The sequence below is a fragment of the Alexandromys fortis genome, unplaced genomic scaffold, assembly GCF_014885135.2.
Source record: "Alexandromys fortis isolate MF-2015 unplaced genomic scaffold, M_Fortis_MF-2015_v1.1 scaffold_8_1_9099942, whole genome shotgun sequence".
In the NCBI taxonomy this organism is placed as follows: Eukaryota; Metazoa; Chordata; class Mammalia; order Rodentia; family Cricetidae; genus Alexandromys; species Alexandromys fortis.
In genome coordinates, this window is record NW_026067898.1 from 8,263,537 (window position 1) to 8,283,706 (window position 20,170).

The 20,170-nt window shown below is 51.0% G+C and overlaps 1 protein-coding gene across 1 annotated transcript; it reads right to left on the reverse strand.

The window, feature by feature from the left end:
* Positions 1 to 3,933: 3,933 nt before the first annotated feature.
* Positions 3,934 to 8,999, reverse strand: Hoxd3 (homeobox D3). Its single transcript, XM_050120006.1, has 2 exons — positions 8,459 to 8,999; positions 3,934 to 6,676 (listed from the first exon to the last, which is right to left on the reverse strand). The coding sequence occupies exons 1-2, from the start codon at positions 8,997 to 8,999 to the stop codon at positions 5,919 to 5,921; spliced, it is 1,299 nt and encodes a 432-aa protein (XP_049975963.1). The 3' UTR covers positions 3,934 to 5,918.
* Positions 9,000 to 20,170: the final 11,171 nt, after the last annotated feature.

The following is a 20,170-nucleotide window of genomic DNA, read 5'->3' on the forward strand; positions in this document are numbered from 1 at the left end:
TCCCCATCCCGCCTCCAAGGCCGGCGCAGAAGACGCGGCCGCCAGCCGGTAGGGTGATTAACTCACCGTTTGTCTTTCCTAGAGAGTTCTAGGTGGATGCGGGAACACCGGAGGGCGGTGGCAGCCGGGTCAGCGCGCGCGTCTCAGAGCGGCGTGGACCAAGCCGGCTTTGTGCTCAGCGCCCGACCTCCCGGGCTGGCGGCTGCTATTGTTCCCGAGGGCAACCGGGACGCTGAGACTGGAAACCACACCAGCCTCCTGCTTACAGTGACCCTAGGTCCCGGGCTGAGTCGGGGCTTCCTTTGTGTTCTCTGCCAGCCACGGGATGGCGTCGGCGCTGTTCTAAGGAATGGCAGACAGGAATGAGGGACACTGGGACCAACTCCCTAGAGCTCTCCTCCAGTGACCCATTTTCCCGCGCGGCCCTGAGAAGAAGGTAGGGAGGGACAGAGTATTTGCAGGCCAAGGAAGTGAACAATAGAGCCATTTTTAAAAAGACCTTCCAGTCTCTTTTTTAAAGAAAGGTCCTTGTCCACAGGCCCTCCCGGCCTGGTTTAAGTCTCTGCCTCCCGCGCCCATCAGTTATATCTGTATCAAAGCTCTTCGTGAATCCTGATTCATACGGGGATCGTCTCTTCCTCTGGTCCTCTCTAATGCTAAACCCCACTTTGGTCATTATTCCAGACCTTATTGAAAAAATGAGCCAGACTGGCCAAAGGAACCAGACTAGGTATTACGCGCTTGGCTATGGGGGTGAATATTTGCCATCTTCCATATTTACCGTCGGTTCAGCGGCTCCCAGGTTGTTTTAAAAAGTAGTTATCACAAGATGTAGAACAAGACATATGCAATGGCTCCAATCCCACAGACTGGAGTGGGTGGGGAGGCATGGTGACATTCATCTCTCTCTACTGCTGCAGAAGATTGGGCACCCTGGTGCCCTGGGGGTCCCCTTGTGGGAAGCCTGATACTGGATTGTCTTTGAACTTTGCAACTTGACAGAGAGGATGAGAGACTCGAGGGAAGTGTTTAAGAAAAGACTTCAGCCAGGTTTCTAAGTCCATTTGACACCAACCTTGGACCCCAGAGGCAAAACGTTTGATTGTAGTGGAGTAGAAACCGAGGTAACAAGGAGATGGTCCTCTCCGGCCACCCCTCCCTTCAGCAGGAGCCCAGCTGTAAGGGTAGAGGATTCTCCCACCCAGCCTTTTGCTGTCCACTCTTCTGAGAGAGAAATCTAAAAGAACTCAAAGGTATGGGTTAGGTAAGGCTTGGCTGGGGACAATGCAGTCTCAGCTCCCCGAGAGTCCTGGTGCCCAAGGGTCTATTGACCCGGGTTCTATATACACCCTGTCTGTGGAACTGCAGTGCCCAAGAGTGATGAGATTAAATCTGGGGGTGAGGGCCTCCTGCCTCTCTTGCATCCTTGTAAACTTGCGTTGTGATTTTCTTTGAGTTTCTGAAAGAAAGACAGAAGTTTCGCCAAGAACTTCCAGATGAAGAAGACCTCCCCAGACCTCTAAACTGGGATTACCCAATTCTTGACTTCAGAAGGACGTTTCAGTCAATTCTCCTGGTGAAGTCAAGACAGACCCGTGACAGTTCCTTGAATACTGAAGGTGTAAACAAGCTTGCACCTCCCCCCCCACACTGTTATTAGAAGGAAGAGTTAAGTTCTTTGTTATTCAAACACCCACCCACTCATGGCTCCTTTGCCCTCCATACTGAAAATCCGTAACAAAGGACAGCCTGGACTTCTAAGGCTGCAGGCTGATCAGAGCTCTTCACCCCAGGGCTGGTGGTGTGGTACAGGGTGAGGAAGGAGAAAAGGGGGAGCTAGTATAGGTGATCACTACCCCTTAATACTTCTTAGAGACAGAAATTCAAAAAATCTTGTTCAGCAAGGTTAGCAGCCTCTGGGGCCTCAGAAACCAATTTGGCTGATTCGTCTCTGGTGAGGACCAAAGGAGACTACTAGCTCTGAATTCTCTTCCTCTCTCCCCTTTGAAAGCCTGTACAAAGAAACGGTACAAATGGATGGTTAACTTAATGATGCCATCAGAGGCGGATTTTTCTCTGTCACATCCCTGGATGAGGCTGTGTTCTGAAAGCCAGGAGGCAGAATATGTACTTGATCGCCCTTTCTTATCGTCTTAGTGAAGTAGCCAGTGGCCAGGGCTACTCTCCAAGGCTTTCCGTGGCAACTTCCCTTCCCCTGGCTGGCTGCTCACCAGAATGTATCCCGAGGTTTCCCAGATTGCAGGGAAAACTTCCCTTCTTCCTCTGCCTCCACCTCTATTTTGCAGCAGGGCCCTACCCCCTTAGGCCTGATCGTCATCCTACTTCAACCTGCATTTGCTTCTCTGGACCGAACAACTAGGGATACCCAAATGACTGCCATCCATGAACCAGGTTCAAGAACCTGACTTCTTTCCTTCAGAGCTAAAGTTTTTCAGATCTAACGGAGATCTACAACCTTCCCGACCCCCTCCCCCCCCAAAAAAAAAACGCTATGGTGAATAAAGGAGGGCTGGTCAAGGCCTGAACTAAACCATCCTTCCCCTACAGCAAAAGAGGTAGACGTCTCAAGACCCACACTCTCAGGAGAGGCCCGGGTGCTCCTCCCTTCTGGCATACCCCCCCTGTTGCGGCTAAGGCCTTCTCTGCAAAGGTCCGGAAAGGAAGCCACTGGCACAATGTGCTTCGGGTAGACCTGTCTGCTTCTGGGCATCCTCAACCTGGCGATGAGGGTCGGTGGTCCTTTGCCTCACGGCGTGCGTCGTGGGAGAAAGACAACCTAGAGTGGTGATTCCCTTCCCTTGCCAACTTCCCGCATAGTATCCTGCCAGGGGTCTTGAAGCTAGAGCGGAGGCCTGAGACTGGGGCGCCATTGCTGGCCAGGCTCCCCTCCCCCACTCTTCTTTCTTTGCTTCTCCGAGACCCGGGAGGGAGGAGGCGGCAGGCGCCTCTGCGGATAGAGCAGCTATTGTGACCTTCCCAGGCTGAGCGGGAACCCAGCGGAGTGTGTACTGCCCGCGGTGGCGGGGGAGGAGGTGACTGTGTGCAAACCTCGGGTGCAGAAGGGGTGGCACCGGGAAATAAATAAAGGCTTGCAACCTCGGGCAGTTGGGCCCTTCAGAGGGCGTTTGGTTGTATTTAGACTTGGGTCTTCCTAACACTAATTGCAGGCTCAAGAGGAGCGGAATTTATGGCGAAGGCCAAGGCGGCTTGTTTATAATTTATGAAGTTTTAAATGGTTGTGCCGCGGGCCCAGCTCTCTCCGGCGGGCGGCCGCGTGGGAGTGCGCCCTCCCAGAACTCGCCGCAGCCCCCACCCACGCTAGGAGCGAGTGTGTCCATCACGTGGTTCACGTCCGTGGCAGGAAAGAAACCAAGCAATTCTCTGCTGTCTCTACAACTTTGGGATCTGAGAGAGGCCGCAGATTTGGTCGAAGGACCCCCTCCCCCTTCTCCCAACACCCTTACACCACCACAGGGCCTGGGTGGCTGCCGCTGCCTACAGATGGAGCCCCCAACCTGACACTTCCTTAGAGAGCCCATGTGTGAGAGGAAGCTGATGTCAACCGGGCTAGACACTGTTTAAAGTCTAATCCATGAAACCCTAAGCCACAGATGACACTTGGGGTTTTACAGACACCCGCAGACTCAGCAGATACTCCTGCGGTAACCCACCGCACTGGGAAATGCCTGGAGCCATGATGCATTATGTATTTTTATTATTATTTATGGTAGGAAGAGGAGATGAGAGAAACCGAGCTGAATCTAAACAGCTTGACAATTCATCTATTTAATATTTAGCCAGTTAAGAAAGGTGGGCTGTGATTTCCTACAATGCAGCTAGCTCTTCTTTCATTTCCTTAAGAGCTTAAAATAATAATTTCTTGCCGTTATAGATTCTGTCTATAAATGCAAGTTTCATAGAAAACAATGTTAAGCCTTGAGAGTGGGTAAAATATGCCTTCGGTTGAAGTCATTTATTCTGTTGATACAATTCTACAACATATATACTTTAAACTTGCTCAGATAGAGTGAAATTTAGCAAAAGGCTATCCCGTCCCACCCCAGCCTAACATGCCATTTTAAAAAACAGCACAGAGGAACAAGGAAACTAAATATTATTTTGCATCATCATTACTGAGCGAAACACAAACATCCAAATAGAAAACGATTGTTGTCCCACCAGTAGAGAAGCTATTTCCACACAATAGGAATTCCACCTCGTGTCACCAGGCTGGTGGGGCTTGCATGTTTGCCAAACCAAATAGAGATGTGTGGGTGGACTTTGCTGAAATACAAAGTAACTGAACCTTGTCTGAAGACCTTTTTCCAAGCACCCCCTTCTATAGAAGTGGGTGTAAGTGACAGGCCCCAGTCAGAGCCACACTAGTATTTACAAGACGATTATAAATGTTGTAGGCTTTTTGCCCATTTTGCACAAAGAAACAGGAGTAAACAAGGTGTTTCTGTGTGTGATGTTCCATTCAGGAAACTTTTATTATTTTACATTTATGGAGAACATTTGTTTTCTTTTGAAATGAACTACTGACCATTACAAAGGAAAAAAAAATCCTGAGCACTTTCTAGAGATAAAAGCCTGGGTGCTTGTCTCTGCGTGGTCATTTCTTTTTATGCCCCTGCACCTTAGGTTTTCATAGCTTAATCTTTCCTGTTTCTCTTATGCTTTTTCTTTGATTGTCAGGTTTTTTCCAAAAGTTTAATTTTTATTATTTAATGCAGAAAAATGAGCTCTGCCTCTCCCCCTCCAATGTAACAATTATGTCCAGAAAGAGATGGTAGAAAGAGTCATGCAGGTGCTACTTTGGCAAAAACCCATTACAATCATGCTCTGAGAATATCTCCAGGTTTGCACCCTTTGGTTACTGCCGCCCAATTTCAATAGCGTGAATGTAATCAAGCATCCCTCCAAGACAAGTTATGCAATAGGTTCCGAATAAACAAAATATTTTTCAGAGGGTCCTTTTTTATTGGGGGAGGGGCTTACAGAGGGATCAAGGCAGAGTTGTCTGCCTGCAAATGTGTGTGAGTAACACAGATACACTTCCAACTGAGGAAAAAATTTTTTATTCTAAATGTTTGTTCAAATAGTAGCAGACAATTTGAAATCAATAAGCTGTGTCGAGTGGTGAGGGTTTCGGTTGTTGAGAAACGCCGTGCTATGCCACCGGGCTGCCTGCCTCTAACCATGAAGGGCTGTTTGTGATCTCAATCCTTTACATCAACTACAAACACCAGCCACGGTTACAACTGTTCAAAACTACTCTCTCAACTAGTTCAGACCAAGGGGACCAAAGAGATGAAATGTGGCCCCCAAGGCCCGGGAGCGCGTACCTAGGCCCGGCTGGAGAATTCTACAAATATACACATAAATACATTAAGACGAGGATAAATAATCAGGGAAACGAAATTACTCGCTTCAAATAATAAATACAGATTGTTTAGTCCGATGCAATCTTTACAGGAGGGGAAGGAGCATATAAATTAAGGTCTCTGAAACTAAGCTAGACGGAGGGGCCAGGCCCGGGATTCTCCAGGCTCTAGTCCCTCTTCAGGACACGCCACGGGTGGGTCTCGGACTTACCTTAGGGACACCATTACCAGATTAGAGTCCCTCGTTCCGCAGTATATGGCACTGTCAGGTTTACAGGGGAGGATCCTTGCGGCTGATTTATAGCGAGCCACCCAAAGGAGGACGCGCCTGGAGGGGAGGCCCAGTAGTGTCAGCCTCGGCCGCTGGAAGCCGGAGACTCGAGAGGCAGCGGCCAGACCAGATCGGGGAGGGGGGTGCCCCGAGCTGCCCCTCGGGCCCCGCCCCGCCACCACCCCCGCCACCAAAACTAGAGAGGTAATTGCACCGAGCTACCAGGCCGGCGGCAACCGCTACAGATGTGTCAGTTTGGGGGCCTCGGGCAGGCGTCCCTGAGACGAGTGGTGAGCCGAGAGATCTGTGTAGGTGGGATGAGGGTCGCACGGTCCGTGGTGGTGGTTGCCAGGGATTTGCGCGGCGCAGCTGTAGTCCACGCTGGCCGAAGACGGGTGTGAGAGGTGGCCCAGATTGAAGACCGGCCCGGATGCGGGCGCCATGGAGTCGACGAAGTTGCCACCCACGTACACCGGGCTGCCCTGCAGGTTGGCGCTGGCGAAGCCGCCGCCGTTGCTCGCCATGGGATGGGGCTCGAACTCGGGCGCCGCGTAGCGTTTCTGCTGCGGCAGGCAACTGCTGAGCGGCGCCGTGTAGGCTGCCAGGCCGTACATGTTGGGCTGCGATTTGGCGAAAGCGGGCGGCGAGGGTGCGTCGTAGGCCAGGCCGGGCACGGGTGGCAGCTGGCCGGAGTAGGCCACGTGGCCCGCCGCTCCTCCAAGAGGTGGGCTGCGCTCTGGGGACTGGCCCGCCGGAGAATGCAGGATGCCCTTGGCCTTCTGGTCCTTCTTGTATTTCATGCGACGGTTCTGGAACCAGATCTTGATCTGGCGCTCGGTGAGGTTCAGCAGGTTGGCCATCTCCACGCGGCGTGGCCGGCACAGGTAGCGGTTGAAGTGGAACTCCTTCTCCAGCTCCACCAGCTGAGCGCTCGTGTATGCCGTGCGCACCCGCTTGGATGCTGGGCCCGGCGGGCTCTTATCCTCGCAGTTCTCTCCTGGGCAGAGGTAGAGACAGAGAGAGTGCTGAGTAAGGGGTAAGGAGCCTCAGAATAGAGAGGGGTGCTTTCCTGTCTTCATTCCCCCCTCTGCTCTCACCTCCAATCCCTCCAGTCGGGTAGAAGGTTTTGATAGGTCAACGTCTGAAGGAGCACTCACTCTACACGCCTCTAGGCCTACCTGTCAGTCGCACCTGCAGCTGCTGCCTTCCTCTGCCTTTCCTTTCCTCTCCACCCTACCCCACCATCTCATCTCAACCCACAGGCCATGAAGGACTTTACTGTGAGGCTAAGAGCAACTCGTGAGACACTCCCCTGTCAAAAAAGAAAAAGAAAAAGAAAAAAAAAAAAGCCAGGCTTCTTTGAACACCTCTCCCAAGCTCTGCTGCTGGGAACTAGGGGCTGGGGGTTGGGGTGTCTGAGGTAGCTCCAGCCTGCCTGGTTTGTTTACAAGTCAAGCACTCCAAAGAATGAAGAAGTAGGGAGGGAGGGGTCTTGGCACCTGACTCCAGCCAGGTGCACCCCAAAGGCTGGAGGTGATAATACACCCCCCACCAAGATACTGCCCTGGAGTTTGAGGGGATCCCAAGGCCAGGCTGAAAGCGTGTTGCATATGGCCATGCAGCCTCAGCACTGGCTTCACCTCCCCTGCCACCCCTCAGCTGCTTGTCCACTCCTTCACTGGGAAGACAAATGGATTTCTCCTGGGAGGGAGGGCCTGTGTCTGAGCTGAGGAGGGAGGGGCAGAGGAGGGAGCTTTAGAGCAGGAAGACGCTTTCCTCTAGGAGCCACAAGCCCAGGGAGCATCAGGCAGAGCAGAGACCTGATAACAAATCACATCCCAGGCTCCAGACTAGCCCTGGACCCGGAGAGTCAACCCCATCAAGAATGCAAAGCCAGAACCGTTCAAGAAGGAAGGGCCTGGGCGGAGAGAGAAGGCATCAGCTCCTCACTGGACCCATATTCTTCAGACTTAAAATGGACCAACAGAAGTCTCCTCAGCTCTAGAGTCTCCCTTCCCAGGGCAGGAAAGCCTACAGCTGCTCTGGTTCCAAATTATTCTCTCCCCTAGAACCTGCTCTTCCCATGGGTTCTCTAGAGTGAGTTGAGTCTTACAGTTTTGCCCTGAAGGCCCTGAAGTGGTACCCCTTAGACCCCAAGTCCACCACTTTGCAGTTCTGGGGATCTGGGGAAAATGAGGGTGTTAGCATGTGTCTATTTTAAAGAGGTATTTGGAAAGTTAAATAAAATAAATAGATAATGTTTATAACTTATTTGAGCATGGTTTTTTCTTCTTTGGGGGTATTATTTGTCTTGACTTGGCTTTCTGTTTTGAGACAAAAATCTCTTAATGGTGTCCAAGAACTCACTACGCTTCCTAGGCGCTCCTTGACCTCGAGATGCTCCTGCCTCAGCCTCAAGTGATGGGATTATAGGTGTACAAAGCTACACCCTGCCTGTCTTCACATTTGAAGGTCTGGTGGATAAAAGAGGAAGCTGAGTTATGACCAGTGCCTGGGAAGGCAGATAATATGTCAGCATAAGAAAGAACTTCCTATGAATAAGTGTGAGATCAGTCCAGCAAAGGCATCAGCGAGGAAAGCATGCCCTGTCTCTGCAAGAGTATGTATCCAATGAGAATCACTAGAAAAGACAGACATTTCTACATTTGGATACAGTGTTGCTAAGGTTGCCTTATAGACCTGAGTCTCTTGGCTTCCAGGTAATTGGTTCTTAAGGTCAATCTGAAGGGTTATGGTCTAGAGAAGCCCAGAGAGCTACCTGAAGTGGTACAGCTGTTCTTCTGCTTTGAGTTCTGTCGGGATTCTTTCATCCAGGGGAAGATCTGCTTGCTGATGGTGGCAGAAGAGCTGGACGCATTAGGTCCACCCTTGGTCTTCTTGGCAGGTACTCCACCTCCAGGGTTGGTGGGCGAGGAGGGGGGCAAGGTGGGTGGTGGAGGAGGGGGCTGTGGTGGTTGCTGCTCGGAGTTCAGCCCAGGAGGCTGGTTGCCACCAGCCCCACCCTGGCTGTTCCCAGTGCCAGGTCGCATGCAGCTACCATTAAGTTCGGCTCCTTTATGGCCTGGGGCTCGGAGAGGTGCGGAACTCTGGATGGAGCAGGCAGAACCTGGGTAGTCACTGTCCAGGGAGTTGGCAGCAGCAGAGGGTGGGTAGGGCTGGTGAGGAGTGCTGTAGCCATATGCCTCCGTGGCTTTGCTGTAACCATAGCCTCCAAAGAGTCCTGGGTTCTCATAGTATGCAGCCTTCTGCATGGTGCACTCAGGAAGTTCCAGGGCCTCCTGACCCTGCTCAAATAACATTGACTACCACTCTCCCCTTCACCACCAAGGCCAATGTCTGCTGAATCTTAGAGCTGGGTCAACTCCCAGGTTCCAGGTGACCTGCCAAGAAAGAAAGGGGAGAGATCCTAGAGGGACTGCCGTTGGCAAGACCAATCAATACAAACAGACTAGAGCAGGCTTTCAGCTTCCCACTCACTTTGAAGTAGAAGGATGGGCAAGGTTCTGGATTGGTGTTTTATGAAGCTCAATTTAAACAAAATTTTGAAAAAGTTGGAGTATTTCTCTTAAATGTAAGAAAAGACCTTTCCTCCTGAGTTCAACTTTAGCCTAAGGAAGAAGTTCTTCCCACCTCAAGATTCTCTTGGAGAATTGTCTTTCTCCAAGATTGTCAACACAGCTTTTGAGCCTGCATGGGAAAACATTTATGGATGACTGTTCTTCCTCTAAAAGATGAACTTCTTAAAGGGAAGGATTATGTTTTCTTTTTCATCTACATAACTCTAGTATTCAATGGTAGTGTTTATTGAATCGATGGATGAATGAGTGGATAGGTCACAGTCAGTCTTTGGATAATCCTGGGGTTTAGTTTTGCTTGGTGCTAGAGATCAGCTCCAAGGCTCTGTGCAAGCTGTGAGGGGCTCTACAAACCCCCAAGCCTTAATGCTGTGAGGGGGCTCTACAAACCCCCAAGTCCTAATCTCAGAGTCTGGATGGACAAAAGAGAAGCCCTATTACACAGCCAGAGTTTCCAGAACTTCCCACCTAGTTTCAGAAGACAGTCCACTTTGATGGCAGGGTGAGAATCCACACAGTTAGTTTTATGGGTCAGCACTCTGAAATTTACAGTGTAGAAAACTAGAAAGCAAAAAAAAAAAAAAAAAAAAAAAAGGAAGACTTAAAGACTCCCAAACTTACTTTGAAGCTAAGGGTGGGGGGAGAGAAAGGTTGTGTTATTTTTTTTAATCTGCATTTCCCACACCCCTACTTTGTCTTTCTGCCACTTTTAGGAGGGGTGCCCCTAAAAAAACAGCAAAAGGATTTAGATCTTAAAATGCTGCAGTGTGAGTGAATGGTGGATGCTCTCATAACTTTATCGTTTTCCTTTGGCTCTTTACATAAATAGATATTATACTGACCTCTGCTCGGGACAGTCCATTCTGCCCCACCTGTCACCCAACCTGTAGCCAATGAGAGAAGTTCTCCTGACATGATGGATGGACCCAGACTTAGAAGGATGGAAAGGAACTAAGAAAAATTCTTCTCCTTTTGTGTGCTCTGACTCTTCACGAGGGGGGTGCTCTCCCCACCCATCCTGAAAGGCTCCTGAGGAGTTAAAGTATAACTAATATCGTTCAATCACTTTTGTCTGTTTGATAAAGAAAACCCACAGGTCAGCTCTCTGGCCTCAGTGCTTTAGCTCATCCCAAAATTCTCCCTGGCTTCCTCCATCACGAGAGACCACATCATGCAGTCTTAAACACAGGAACCAAAACACTTCTGCGTTAATTTCCCCCTGTATTTCCACCAGAGAGCCCAACCACTGAAGAAAAGTCTCCAAATTAGCCTTTGTTTGGTAGTTTGGTTGCGTATTTTGCTTTAGAACACAAGTGAATATGCCATTTATCTTGATGAGAGAGATGGGTCCTTCTCAATGGGTTGCAGTAATAACTGAAATGTTTTGTCGTAAGCCTTGTTTCTGCTAGTATCCATAAATGTGTGCAGTTAAGATATCCACCCAACAAAGCTAGACTAATTCTTTTGATTAATTTTCAATACCAACCCCTGACTATTAAAGTTACCAAAGAGCAAAGGAACAGTAAATACTCATTCTGTGACTAATATACGTTTGCCTCAGGCCAAAGAAGCTGCCACACTAGGTCGACTAAGTTTTAGGGCTTTTCAGGGATCCTGCTCCATTCTGGAAGTCTGAGTGGTTGCATCAGGCTTCTGGGACCACCTGATTTTGTTTGCTGCTGCTTTATCACTTCCTTGACAGCTGTGGAAGCAAAACATCCCCCTTCTGCCTCCGTGTTGACCAAGTTTGTCTTGGGAGGTGGACCAGTCACATTAAAATAGCTTCTTGAGGAACCAAGCGAGCCTATGAGACAGATGGCTTTTACATATTATTTCTGCTCCTGTGGCATGTTCTTAGCAAAATCTCTCTATAAAGGCCTCAGAGGCACAGATAGCCCTCACAACCAGAGTCATCTCTCGCCTGTTTACATTGTCGCAAAGAATTTCCAGGCCCACTTCATGGGGCTAATGTCCACTTCTTTACAATCAAAGGTAGCAGTGGCGCTCTTCTTTTCAGGAAAACACACACACACATACACACAGGCACAACTTTGCAGCACCCCCCATACAGAGCCCTAAAGAAGCTCAGCTTCCAGAGCACAACCTGAAAATATTGTTACAAAACTGATTTTAAAAAAAAAGTTTATTTCTTTCCAGAAATCTCTACTCCTTGTGAACTCTGCTTGAACCCAAAAAACCGGACTGGGTCATAAATCATTTGGACAATGGTCAACTGTTCAGTGGCTCATCTTTTCGATCACTCCCCCCTCCCCGTTAAGGCTTTCTTTTCTCACCCTTTGGTACCTTTGCTCATTTGAGCACCAAGATCCAAATGCCTTGGGGGGCACAGCTTTGGGGGAGGAGCAGTTGAGCAGGACTTCTTATTTTGGAGTAGTCCTCAGTTTTCCTCTCCCCCTCCTAGCCCCTCCCCCTCTTCCTTCTCTTCCTATCCTCCTCCCTCACCCCGGCCAGAGGAACACAGTGCGGTGCAGCCACCCTTTCCTCTGGAGCACTCCTCTCCTCTTAGGGAAGGGTCGCCTAACTGAACTGGTTAGTTCTTTTCCAAAGTCCCTGGAAGTTACCCAACCCAGCGTGGAGGCCCAACCGCAGGCCCAGAAGACAGGGCCAAATGGTTTCCAGCCGGAAGAAAGGCCAGGCACCCTCTCAGAGTTCGCATCCCTCGCTCCCCAGCCGCGCTGGCCCGCCCAGTAGGCCTAGCCTCAGAAGCAACGGAGCCCTGATACTTGCTCACTGCACTTAATTCTGCCCAGATCAATACCTAATATGATACCGAATAAATAAAAGGCGCTCACAGCGGCCAGGGGACAGGGTTATTAAGCAGCTGGAGCTCTCACGGTGCATATCAATGCACCTGTCATTGTGGTTTGTAACAAAATTTATGACTGCGACCACGGCAGCAGTAAACGCTTCAGTAAGGAATGAAAAGAAAAACACTTCCCAAGGCCCGGCACTTTTCAGAAGTGGAAAGCAGGCTCCGCGTAGGAGGCAGAGCAGCAAAAGAATCCCCTACGCCGCACTTTTCCCGTCCACACACTCTGCGTGCGAGCTGCGGGATTATATAAAGTGGCCGGCGCCGGCCTGGGCCAGCAGCTATGCTCGGTAGCCCGAGCTGGAAAGAGAGGATCGCAAGCCCAGCCGAGGACCACAGACCTGCTACCCGCCTGGCCTCCGACGCGGGGAGGCTCGATGGACGCGCGGAGACCCGCAGGCCCATGGCTGCGCGCGAAGGCCGAGGGAGAGGGAGGCTTGGGCTGGGAGGGAGCCGATAGCACCGGGCTGTGTCTAGCGCTGCAATGGTAGTAAATAACGGGACTTCCACCGTCAGTCGGTGCCAGTTAAGACAGAAGTGGGAGGTGATGCTTGTGTTAGCTTCTCTTAAAATTCTCAGAGGTTTACGTTGATCTAACGCCTTACTTTGCTTAAGCCGGGTCTTCAAATAACCCACGGGTCTCGACTCTTACTGGGCATTCTTGTTAATTCAGTGGGACCGAGCGTTGACACTCTTTTCCCTGATGGCTTTGCAACTTCAGGTTTGGGAAACCACTCCTCAGCGGGTTTGCTGGGAAAAGAACTATTTGCCCACATTGTCCCGACCTCTCAGCCTGAGCCTCTTCTGCCCTTTGGGAAGCCCAGAGCGCCCATTCTAAATCACTTCTGTTTAGCCTGGATAACTCAGTACAGTAATACACCCTGCATTTAAGACAGCGGACCTACTCTATTAAAGCGCCATAAATTTGAAGGCCGATGATCGGTTCTCATGTAACAGGCAGCCGCTCACACTGAGGTGATCCACTTCAAAGCCGCCCTTTGTTTTATGCCTTGATGTGGGAATCCTGGGATGGCTACTTTGAGCTGAAGGGAAGGAACATGGAAATGCGGTGGGGATTATTTATTTAAATCACCCCCCACGCACCACAGTTTTCTGTGTGAGTATATTGTCTTGAATTTTGTTTCTAACTCTTTTTGTAGGCTCTTCAGTTTTCTTTGATATTCTGTGGAAGCAGATCTGGAACAAAAATGGAAAACTCAGGAGCAGCCGGTTCTGTCTTGCAAACATTGCCAGGAGAGCCTTTACCCCCTTTAAGGGTGTCATAATCAATGTGGCTATTGTATGTGGAGCCTGCAGCCATTCCAGATGCTTTGGCCCCAGCAGAATGAAGACTCAGTTGGCTCCAGTGGAACTAGAGGGCAAAAAATCCTTGCCTGGGTGGGGGAGGGGAGAGAACCTGGTCGTGAGGAAAGGACCCGGGGTGAGCCAAGTGGGTCAGGCCCGGCAGAGAACGCGGTGAATGGAGTTGGGAGGAAGGGTTAGGAAAGGAGGTTAGCTACTTAGGTGCACCTGGGGTGGATGCTACTAGAGCTGCCCCCAAAGGACCCGAGTGAACCCAGAGCTAGGCACTGGCTATATCCCGGTTTGCACTTTGTATCTCTGGCTCAGCTAGCTTTCCTGAGTCTATCAGAAAATACCCAAACCGTTCTGGACCTGGGTTGCTCAATTCTGGATCGGGACAAGGCTATAAATCGCCTTGAAGACAGCGGACCCACTCTGTTAAAGTGCCTAAGAAACCAACAGCCCTCCCTACCTCCACCCCAAAACCTCCACCCCAAGCTGCTCTCCAGCAGGCGCTGGCCGCTGGTCAGGTGAAAGGAAAGAGACGCTGTCTCTCTTGATCTGCCCTGTGCAATTTGTCGACTCAGTAGTTTGCAAACACTAAACTGCGCCAGGGAAAACCCCACACAAAGCGTTCAGGGCGCTTCTAAAGAGTAGAGAGCGTAGCCATAAGCCTTTGAAGTGACCTTTGGCTCACGCTGCAATAACTCACCCCTTAATGAACACCCAACGGAAGCGCCTCAGAGAGATCCCAGCCCGGTAGGATTCCTAACTTTGCGCCCTGGCTTCAGCTTCCCAGACGACCTGGGTCCAAAGGGGCATGTCATTTGCCTGCTTACTACACTCCAACCCGCTTGACTGGGCCCCCAAGGATGGCGCAGTAGAGATGCAGGGGTTCTCAGGATGCTCAAACCCTTGGCCGAAGTCCTCAAATCACTTTATATTATGCAATCGCGTGGGCAGACATCAACCTGCGATTATCTTTATTTTTGAAAAGGGCTTTTTTTTAGATATAGAATCACTCCCCAAGAAGATGGATCTAGTTAAATTTTATTTTCCAGGTGCTGAGGAACCCGGTAAGTTCGTACTTGGGCTTTTTATGGTGAATGGTACTCTCTGAGCTCTGGGCACAGGGGGCTTGGGAAGTGGAAAGGGAAATGGATCCCAAGTTGGTTAGTTGGGTCACAATCAAAACACCTTTCCTCCAGAGCTTTCTTCTGCGTTCCCTCCTCTCCTCTTCTTCAAACCAGGCGGCACTGACCTAATTTCTGTCTTTTGGGTGCCCCAAATCGTGGTCTGAACCCAGCTGGATTCTCGTCCTGTCTGAGTTCTAGTACCCCTTTCTCAGCCAGAAACTTCAGGGGCAGAAGGGTCCTGCCCGCTAGCTGTTGGGGAAGAGCTGGCTCCAGACAACCCGACCCCCATACCCCACCCACCATCCACACCCAGGGAAAACTCTTCAGGATGGGGGCCAGAGAGGAGCCTTGGTGAGGATTATTGAAAATTTCGGGGAAGTTCTAAGTGAGTGCTCCATGGGGCCAAATGAAATGCTGCTTGCAGTAATTGGATTCAGCTGACTAAGCTGGCTGGCTCGCAGCTCCGAGGCAGTGAGCAAAGAAAAACGTCCACCGACTTCAAATTCTGATGAAGCCCAGTGCAGCTGATTGACAAAACAACTTGTCTTGCTCCCATTGAAGGCAAGGGCCTTGGAACTTAGTCCCTTCTCCCAGGGGGGCCAGGCCCAACTTAAATTTCGGAAGTGTACCTCAATTTGGGGTTCCTTCCATGGGGTAGTGCCTTGGGATCTGGCCCACTCCCTGAAGCCATTCACCCTTGCCTTGGTTGGGGGTAAAGACCTGCCACAGTTTGTCTTCTACACTTGTAAGCTGAAGTTAGGAGGAACAAGTCAACAAAAGGATATGTGGGATGCAGAAACCAATATGATTTAGCTTTTGCCACTTAGGGTTATTTGGGTAGAAGGACCCAGAAACACTAAACCTTTCTTCATCATTGTAAGAGTCAAAGCCTATGATGAGAGACTGGAGAAGCCTCTCAAACTCTTCAGGGTAGTTTGGGGGGGTCTTTTCAAATTGGGGGACATTTTTTACTCCTGTGGGGAAAAATGGGAAGCCAACAGCAAGAGGTAAAGGCTCGCCAGTGTTTGGAGGTGGCTACCCGAACAATGCAGGGAGCTGGCTGGTCATACAGTTTATTTTAAATGCGTATAAATCAACCCGCCTGCACCCTAGCCCAGCAGCCCAAGACGCAGAATTAATATGATGTTCCATCTTACTTTGGCAGTGACAGTGTAAAAAAAAAAAAGTTTCTTTTTATTCATCCCATTTTCAGCCCATTCTCATAACTACACGTTTACCCTCAAAATACTAACTCCAGCCCCTTGTCCGCTCAACAAACCCATTCCTTAAGCTGCTACACCCCCTCCCCAACGCTGCCGGCCACCCTCCAAGCCTGGTAAGGTGGTGTCCTCTTAACCTTTTGGTAGGCGGGGAATGTCCCCATAAAAACACACCTCGTTACGATTAATCACCGTCCTCAATGTATATGTAGGAGCGCGCATCTAGGTCTGCGGGCTGCCTCACCAATTGGCAATAATCAAGATCACAGATTACACAAAATAAATCATATTTAGTATCCCGCTCAGGGCAGCAAACAGCACCGTGCCCAAAGATTTCCATTTTGTCATGCAATTGCTTACCTGGATCCCAATTTATCATAAACCTGGTGTCCTCGGTCTCAGAGTGGGCGCCAGTGGGGGGCAGAGCTAGCCTTCCCCCTTTGTCTGCAGACAGCAGTGTCCCAACCCTGGTCTTGTGCGCTTGCAGACTCGGCCATATACCCGAACACACGGAATTCCCGGTAGAACGGAACCAGGCTGAGGTTCAACTACCAATAAACGCTGGAGGAACGAGTTTGTAGTCCCCAAGCTGGCTTCGCCTGCGCTGCTCGCTGGTCGGTCCACCCGCCCGCCGGTCCGCTCCCAGGCCCGGAGCGGAGGCCACTTGCTCCCCCACCCACTCCTGGGTTCCTGCCCAGCCCTCCCAGGCCCCCCAGAGCTCGGGATTTGTTTTGCTTTCGGAACGTGGTCCTTTCTGAATTTGGAGAGAGCCCCGGAAACCCCCTCATAGTCGGGAAATACAGACGCTGCCTTCAAATGCGAGCATATTTGTTCACGTGACCCCGAGGGAAGATTGTACTGATTGAGGCTGAAACTTTCACGCCATCCCAGCCCAAGAGCGCAGCCAGGCCTGGGGGCTGGGAGGAGGGGCGCAGGAAGCTTGGGACCCAGGAGCCTTCCCTGGGGCGAGACCCTGGTGGAGGAGTGAAGGAAAGCCTCCATCCTCGCAGCTTGGGATCAGCGCAGCCACAGCCTGGCCGACTGCAGTGGGGTGAGGACTTGAGAGTCTCTCCAGGCAAAGACCTCTGACCCTGGCCCGGCCTTCTGCCAGACCTACCAGTGGATTGGACATTTTAGAGGTTTCCTCTTAGAAGCCTTTGTGGAAAGGACTATGAAAAAAGAAATTCGGGGCTTCCCTAGCTCCTCAACGTTCTATACTCCATATCTGCACGCACCTAGACAAGATGTCCTGCCCGTCCCCCAGGCTGCTGTCTGTCTGCTTTCCTCACTCCCCGCCAGGCACTTAAGTCTCACAGCACCCGTTCCTGCCTTAAGGTAGGACCCGCTGGTTCTCAGTTCTGGCACCCCCGCCACTCCTTGGGGGCGCTGGCTGGGGTTCGCGGACCCAGCAGGCAAACTGCCGCTACTAAACCAGAAGAAAAAAAATTGCCTAGCAGCGGGGCATGCCCTGGCGTGACCTCTTTTCTTGGCGCTCTGAGCACTACACCCAAGTGTTTTGGGGTCTGGAGTCACCTAGGCGAGGAATTCCTGCCCACCTTGATCTGTGTGAGTCCAGATCTGCTCAGAGCCGACAGGATCCTGTGTGATTCCGGAACTGCTCAGAGCCAACGGGATCCCGCAGGCCCAACAACAGCCGGGCAGCTTCCCGCTTCCTGCGGTAACTCCAAGAGGACAAGGGGACCTACTGAATTGGGCTTACCTGGGGATAACGAGATTTCTATTTTAGAATTACTGTATCAGAACACGATCTCACCACTCTGCAAGCGACTAGATGAGATTGGCCGCAGATATTCTGCATGCAGGAAGAAGAGTTAAGCGAATCTCGAATCTCGGTCAAGGCTCACTCCTGGGTTGTAGAGAGCCCCTGTCTAACCTCTGGTCAGGCCGCCTTCACCCTAGAACCCCATATGATGGGAAACTCCCTCCCGAATTTGGCTTTCTCAGTTTCTTAGCGGCTCTGCCAAGAAGTTGATGTCCCATGGCTTGTATGGCCTCTTAAGAGGCAAAGTGAACCCCAAAGCGATATAAGAGCTCCAGGGAAAGAAAAAAGGTTTTGAAACCCCAATCTAGAGGACCCGGCAGGTTCCAAAGAAAGGGTCACTAGATCCTTCTCCCAAACTTAACAGGGAGTCCCCTCCTTTTGTTCACCTGTCCCGGCCAGGGCTCAGACCCACTTGGGGTGCCTGTCATAATGGACCTTAGGCTAACCCCACTCCACCCCCATTCTGAGGACCCCGCCCTCAGGCCTCCAGCCAGGGGTTGAGCTCGCTGCGGACTGCAAGTGTTAATTCCCCAGTCAAAGGGGGGGTGGGCTGCTTTGCGGGAATTCGTCTCCAGGAAAGGATCTAAGCCTTCTTCAATCGGAGCATATGTTCATAGAGCAATAAACCGGAAAGATTTACAGTCCTCGCCCGGCCCCCAACAGCCTCACACCCTTTCAGGAATTACTTACTATGATTTATCACACCAACCCGGGCAATTGTCACACTGATAAAACAGCCGGGCCTGTGCCCGCCAAGCCGGGCCTTGGGAGGCTGTTGGAGGCCCGACCTCTAGTGAGACTGGGAAGCCTTTTTGTGGGTTCCTTTCCGAAGATACCAGGGGATGTCTGAGTGGATCGAAGTGGGTGGGGTGAGCGGGGAGACATTCTCATTGAGAAAAAAACGCAAGCAGAGAAAGCACCCGGAATCTGAGTGCAGGAGTCACTTGCTAAGCACATAAACATTTGTCATCTTTGAATAATTGAATTAATGTGTTATTGTTTGAATGTATAATTCATAACGGGGAAAACTTTGTTGCTGTCCTGACGGAGAAATACACACACACACACATCAAAAATTTAAAACAAACATACACACAACTCTAAACTCTAATCACACACGGCCTGCTCTCTGAATTCTCCTCAAAGTCAGTGGAGGCACGGATGTTGGGGGTGGGGGCAGTGAACGAAAGGACTGTCCATTGAGAATCCCGGGTCAGAGCCTGCAGCTAAAAGAAGAGAATGTTTGGTACTGGCCCCCATCTCAGGGCCGTGGCTAGCTGGGGTGGGGTTGGACCGAAGCACAGCCGCCTTCAGGATGTCAAATCTTGGAGGGGGGGGGTGAAAAAAGACTGAAAAAGTGAGCAAGAGACACTGTCGCTTTTGCGGCTCACCACAGCCTTGCGCCTTTCTCGAAGGCTTCCCCTTGCTTTGGTTGCTCCGACTTGGAGGGCTTCTTTTCCTTTTGTTAGACATTCAAAAAAAAATTACAAATCCGAAACTAAAGAGGAAGCAAGGAGAAACTGCTCGCTGGAGCGATGAGCCGCTGAGCTAGGGGTGGGGAAGGCAGAGAACGAGAGAAGTAGCTTGGAATCATTATCTGTTGGTTAAAATCTGCCTGGGGTAAAATTTCAACTCGATTTTATAGCCTTCTATTATGACGCAAAGAAAAATTTACGAGCCTCGCTTGAAAAGAGGGCCAGGGCCTTTTCTCGCTGGTTTAAGAATAGGCGGCAGATGCGGTGACAGCGACCATTGTTCCCGGTAGACACAGGCGACCTGGCAACCTCGGCCCGCGTGCGCCAGGAGTGTCCCCAGCTCGACGGGATTTTTTTTCTTTAAACTCCAGTTGTCTGGGGAGCATGCTGCGCGCACCCTCACCCCCTGCACCCTCACCCCTCGCACACCCTCTGCATCCTCATCCTCTCTCTCTCTCTCTCTCTCTCTCTCTCTCTCTCTCTCTCTCTCTCTCTCTCACACACACACACACACACACACACACACTCGGCCGCCCATAGTAATTTTTCATAAGTGCAAAGCTTCGCTGAACCAAAGGTCACAATCCAAGCCACTAACAACTTCTGGCCAGCGCGCGGTTCCAAACCAGGGAAGCAACGGCAACTATTAGTCAGCGGCTCTGACAGCTAAGTTCATTAAGGATTGAAATCTGATGAAATAAAAGTAGCCCAAATATTTACCTGCGGGCCGCGCTTAGCGCCCGCCGCGGGGCCGGGTCTGCGGGCGCGGGGGGGACCCCCCTCGGCGGGCCGTGTTCTCGGGATCCCTGCACTTTCCAAGTCGGAGAGAGCCCTTTGCGTGGCAGATTAATGACGACTCCGTGTTTCTTAAGGGACGTGCTGAATTAATTATTTCGCCAATCACGTGGTCGCGACTTGTAGAAATCTATTCTTATCATCTTCCTCGCACTTTGAAAATTCTCCGGGTTATGAGCGGCCCTCCCCCGGCTGCTGCCGAGCCCCGGCCGCCCAGCCCGGCGTGGGGGGCAGGGAGGGCTCCCCAACATGGCGCCGTCTGCCGAGGGTCCGAGTTACTGTACTGTACTCAGCGGGCTCAGCTATGGACTCGCTTCCTCCTCATCCCTGCCGGTGATTCAATACACACAGCGG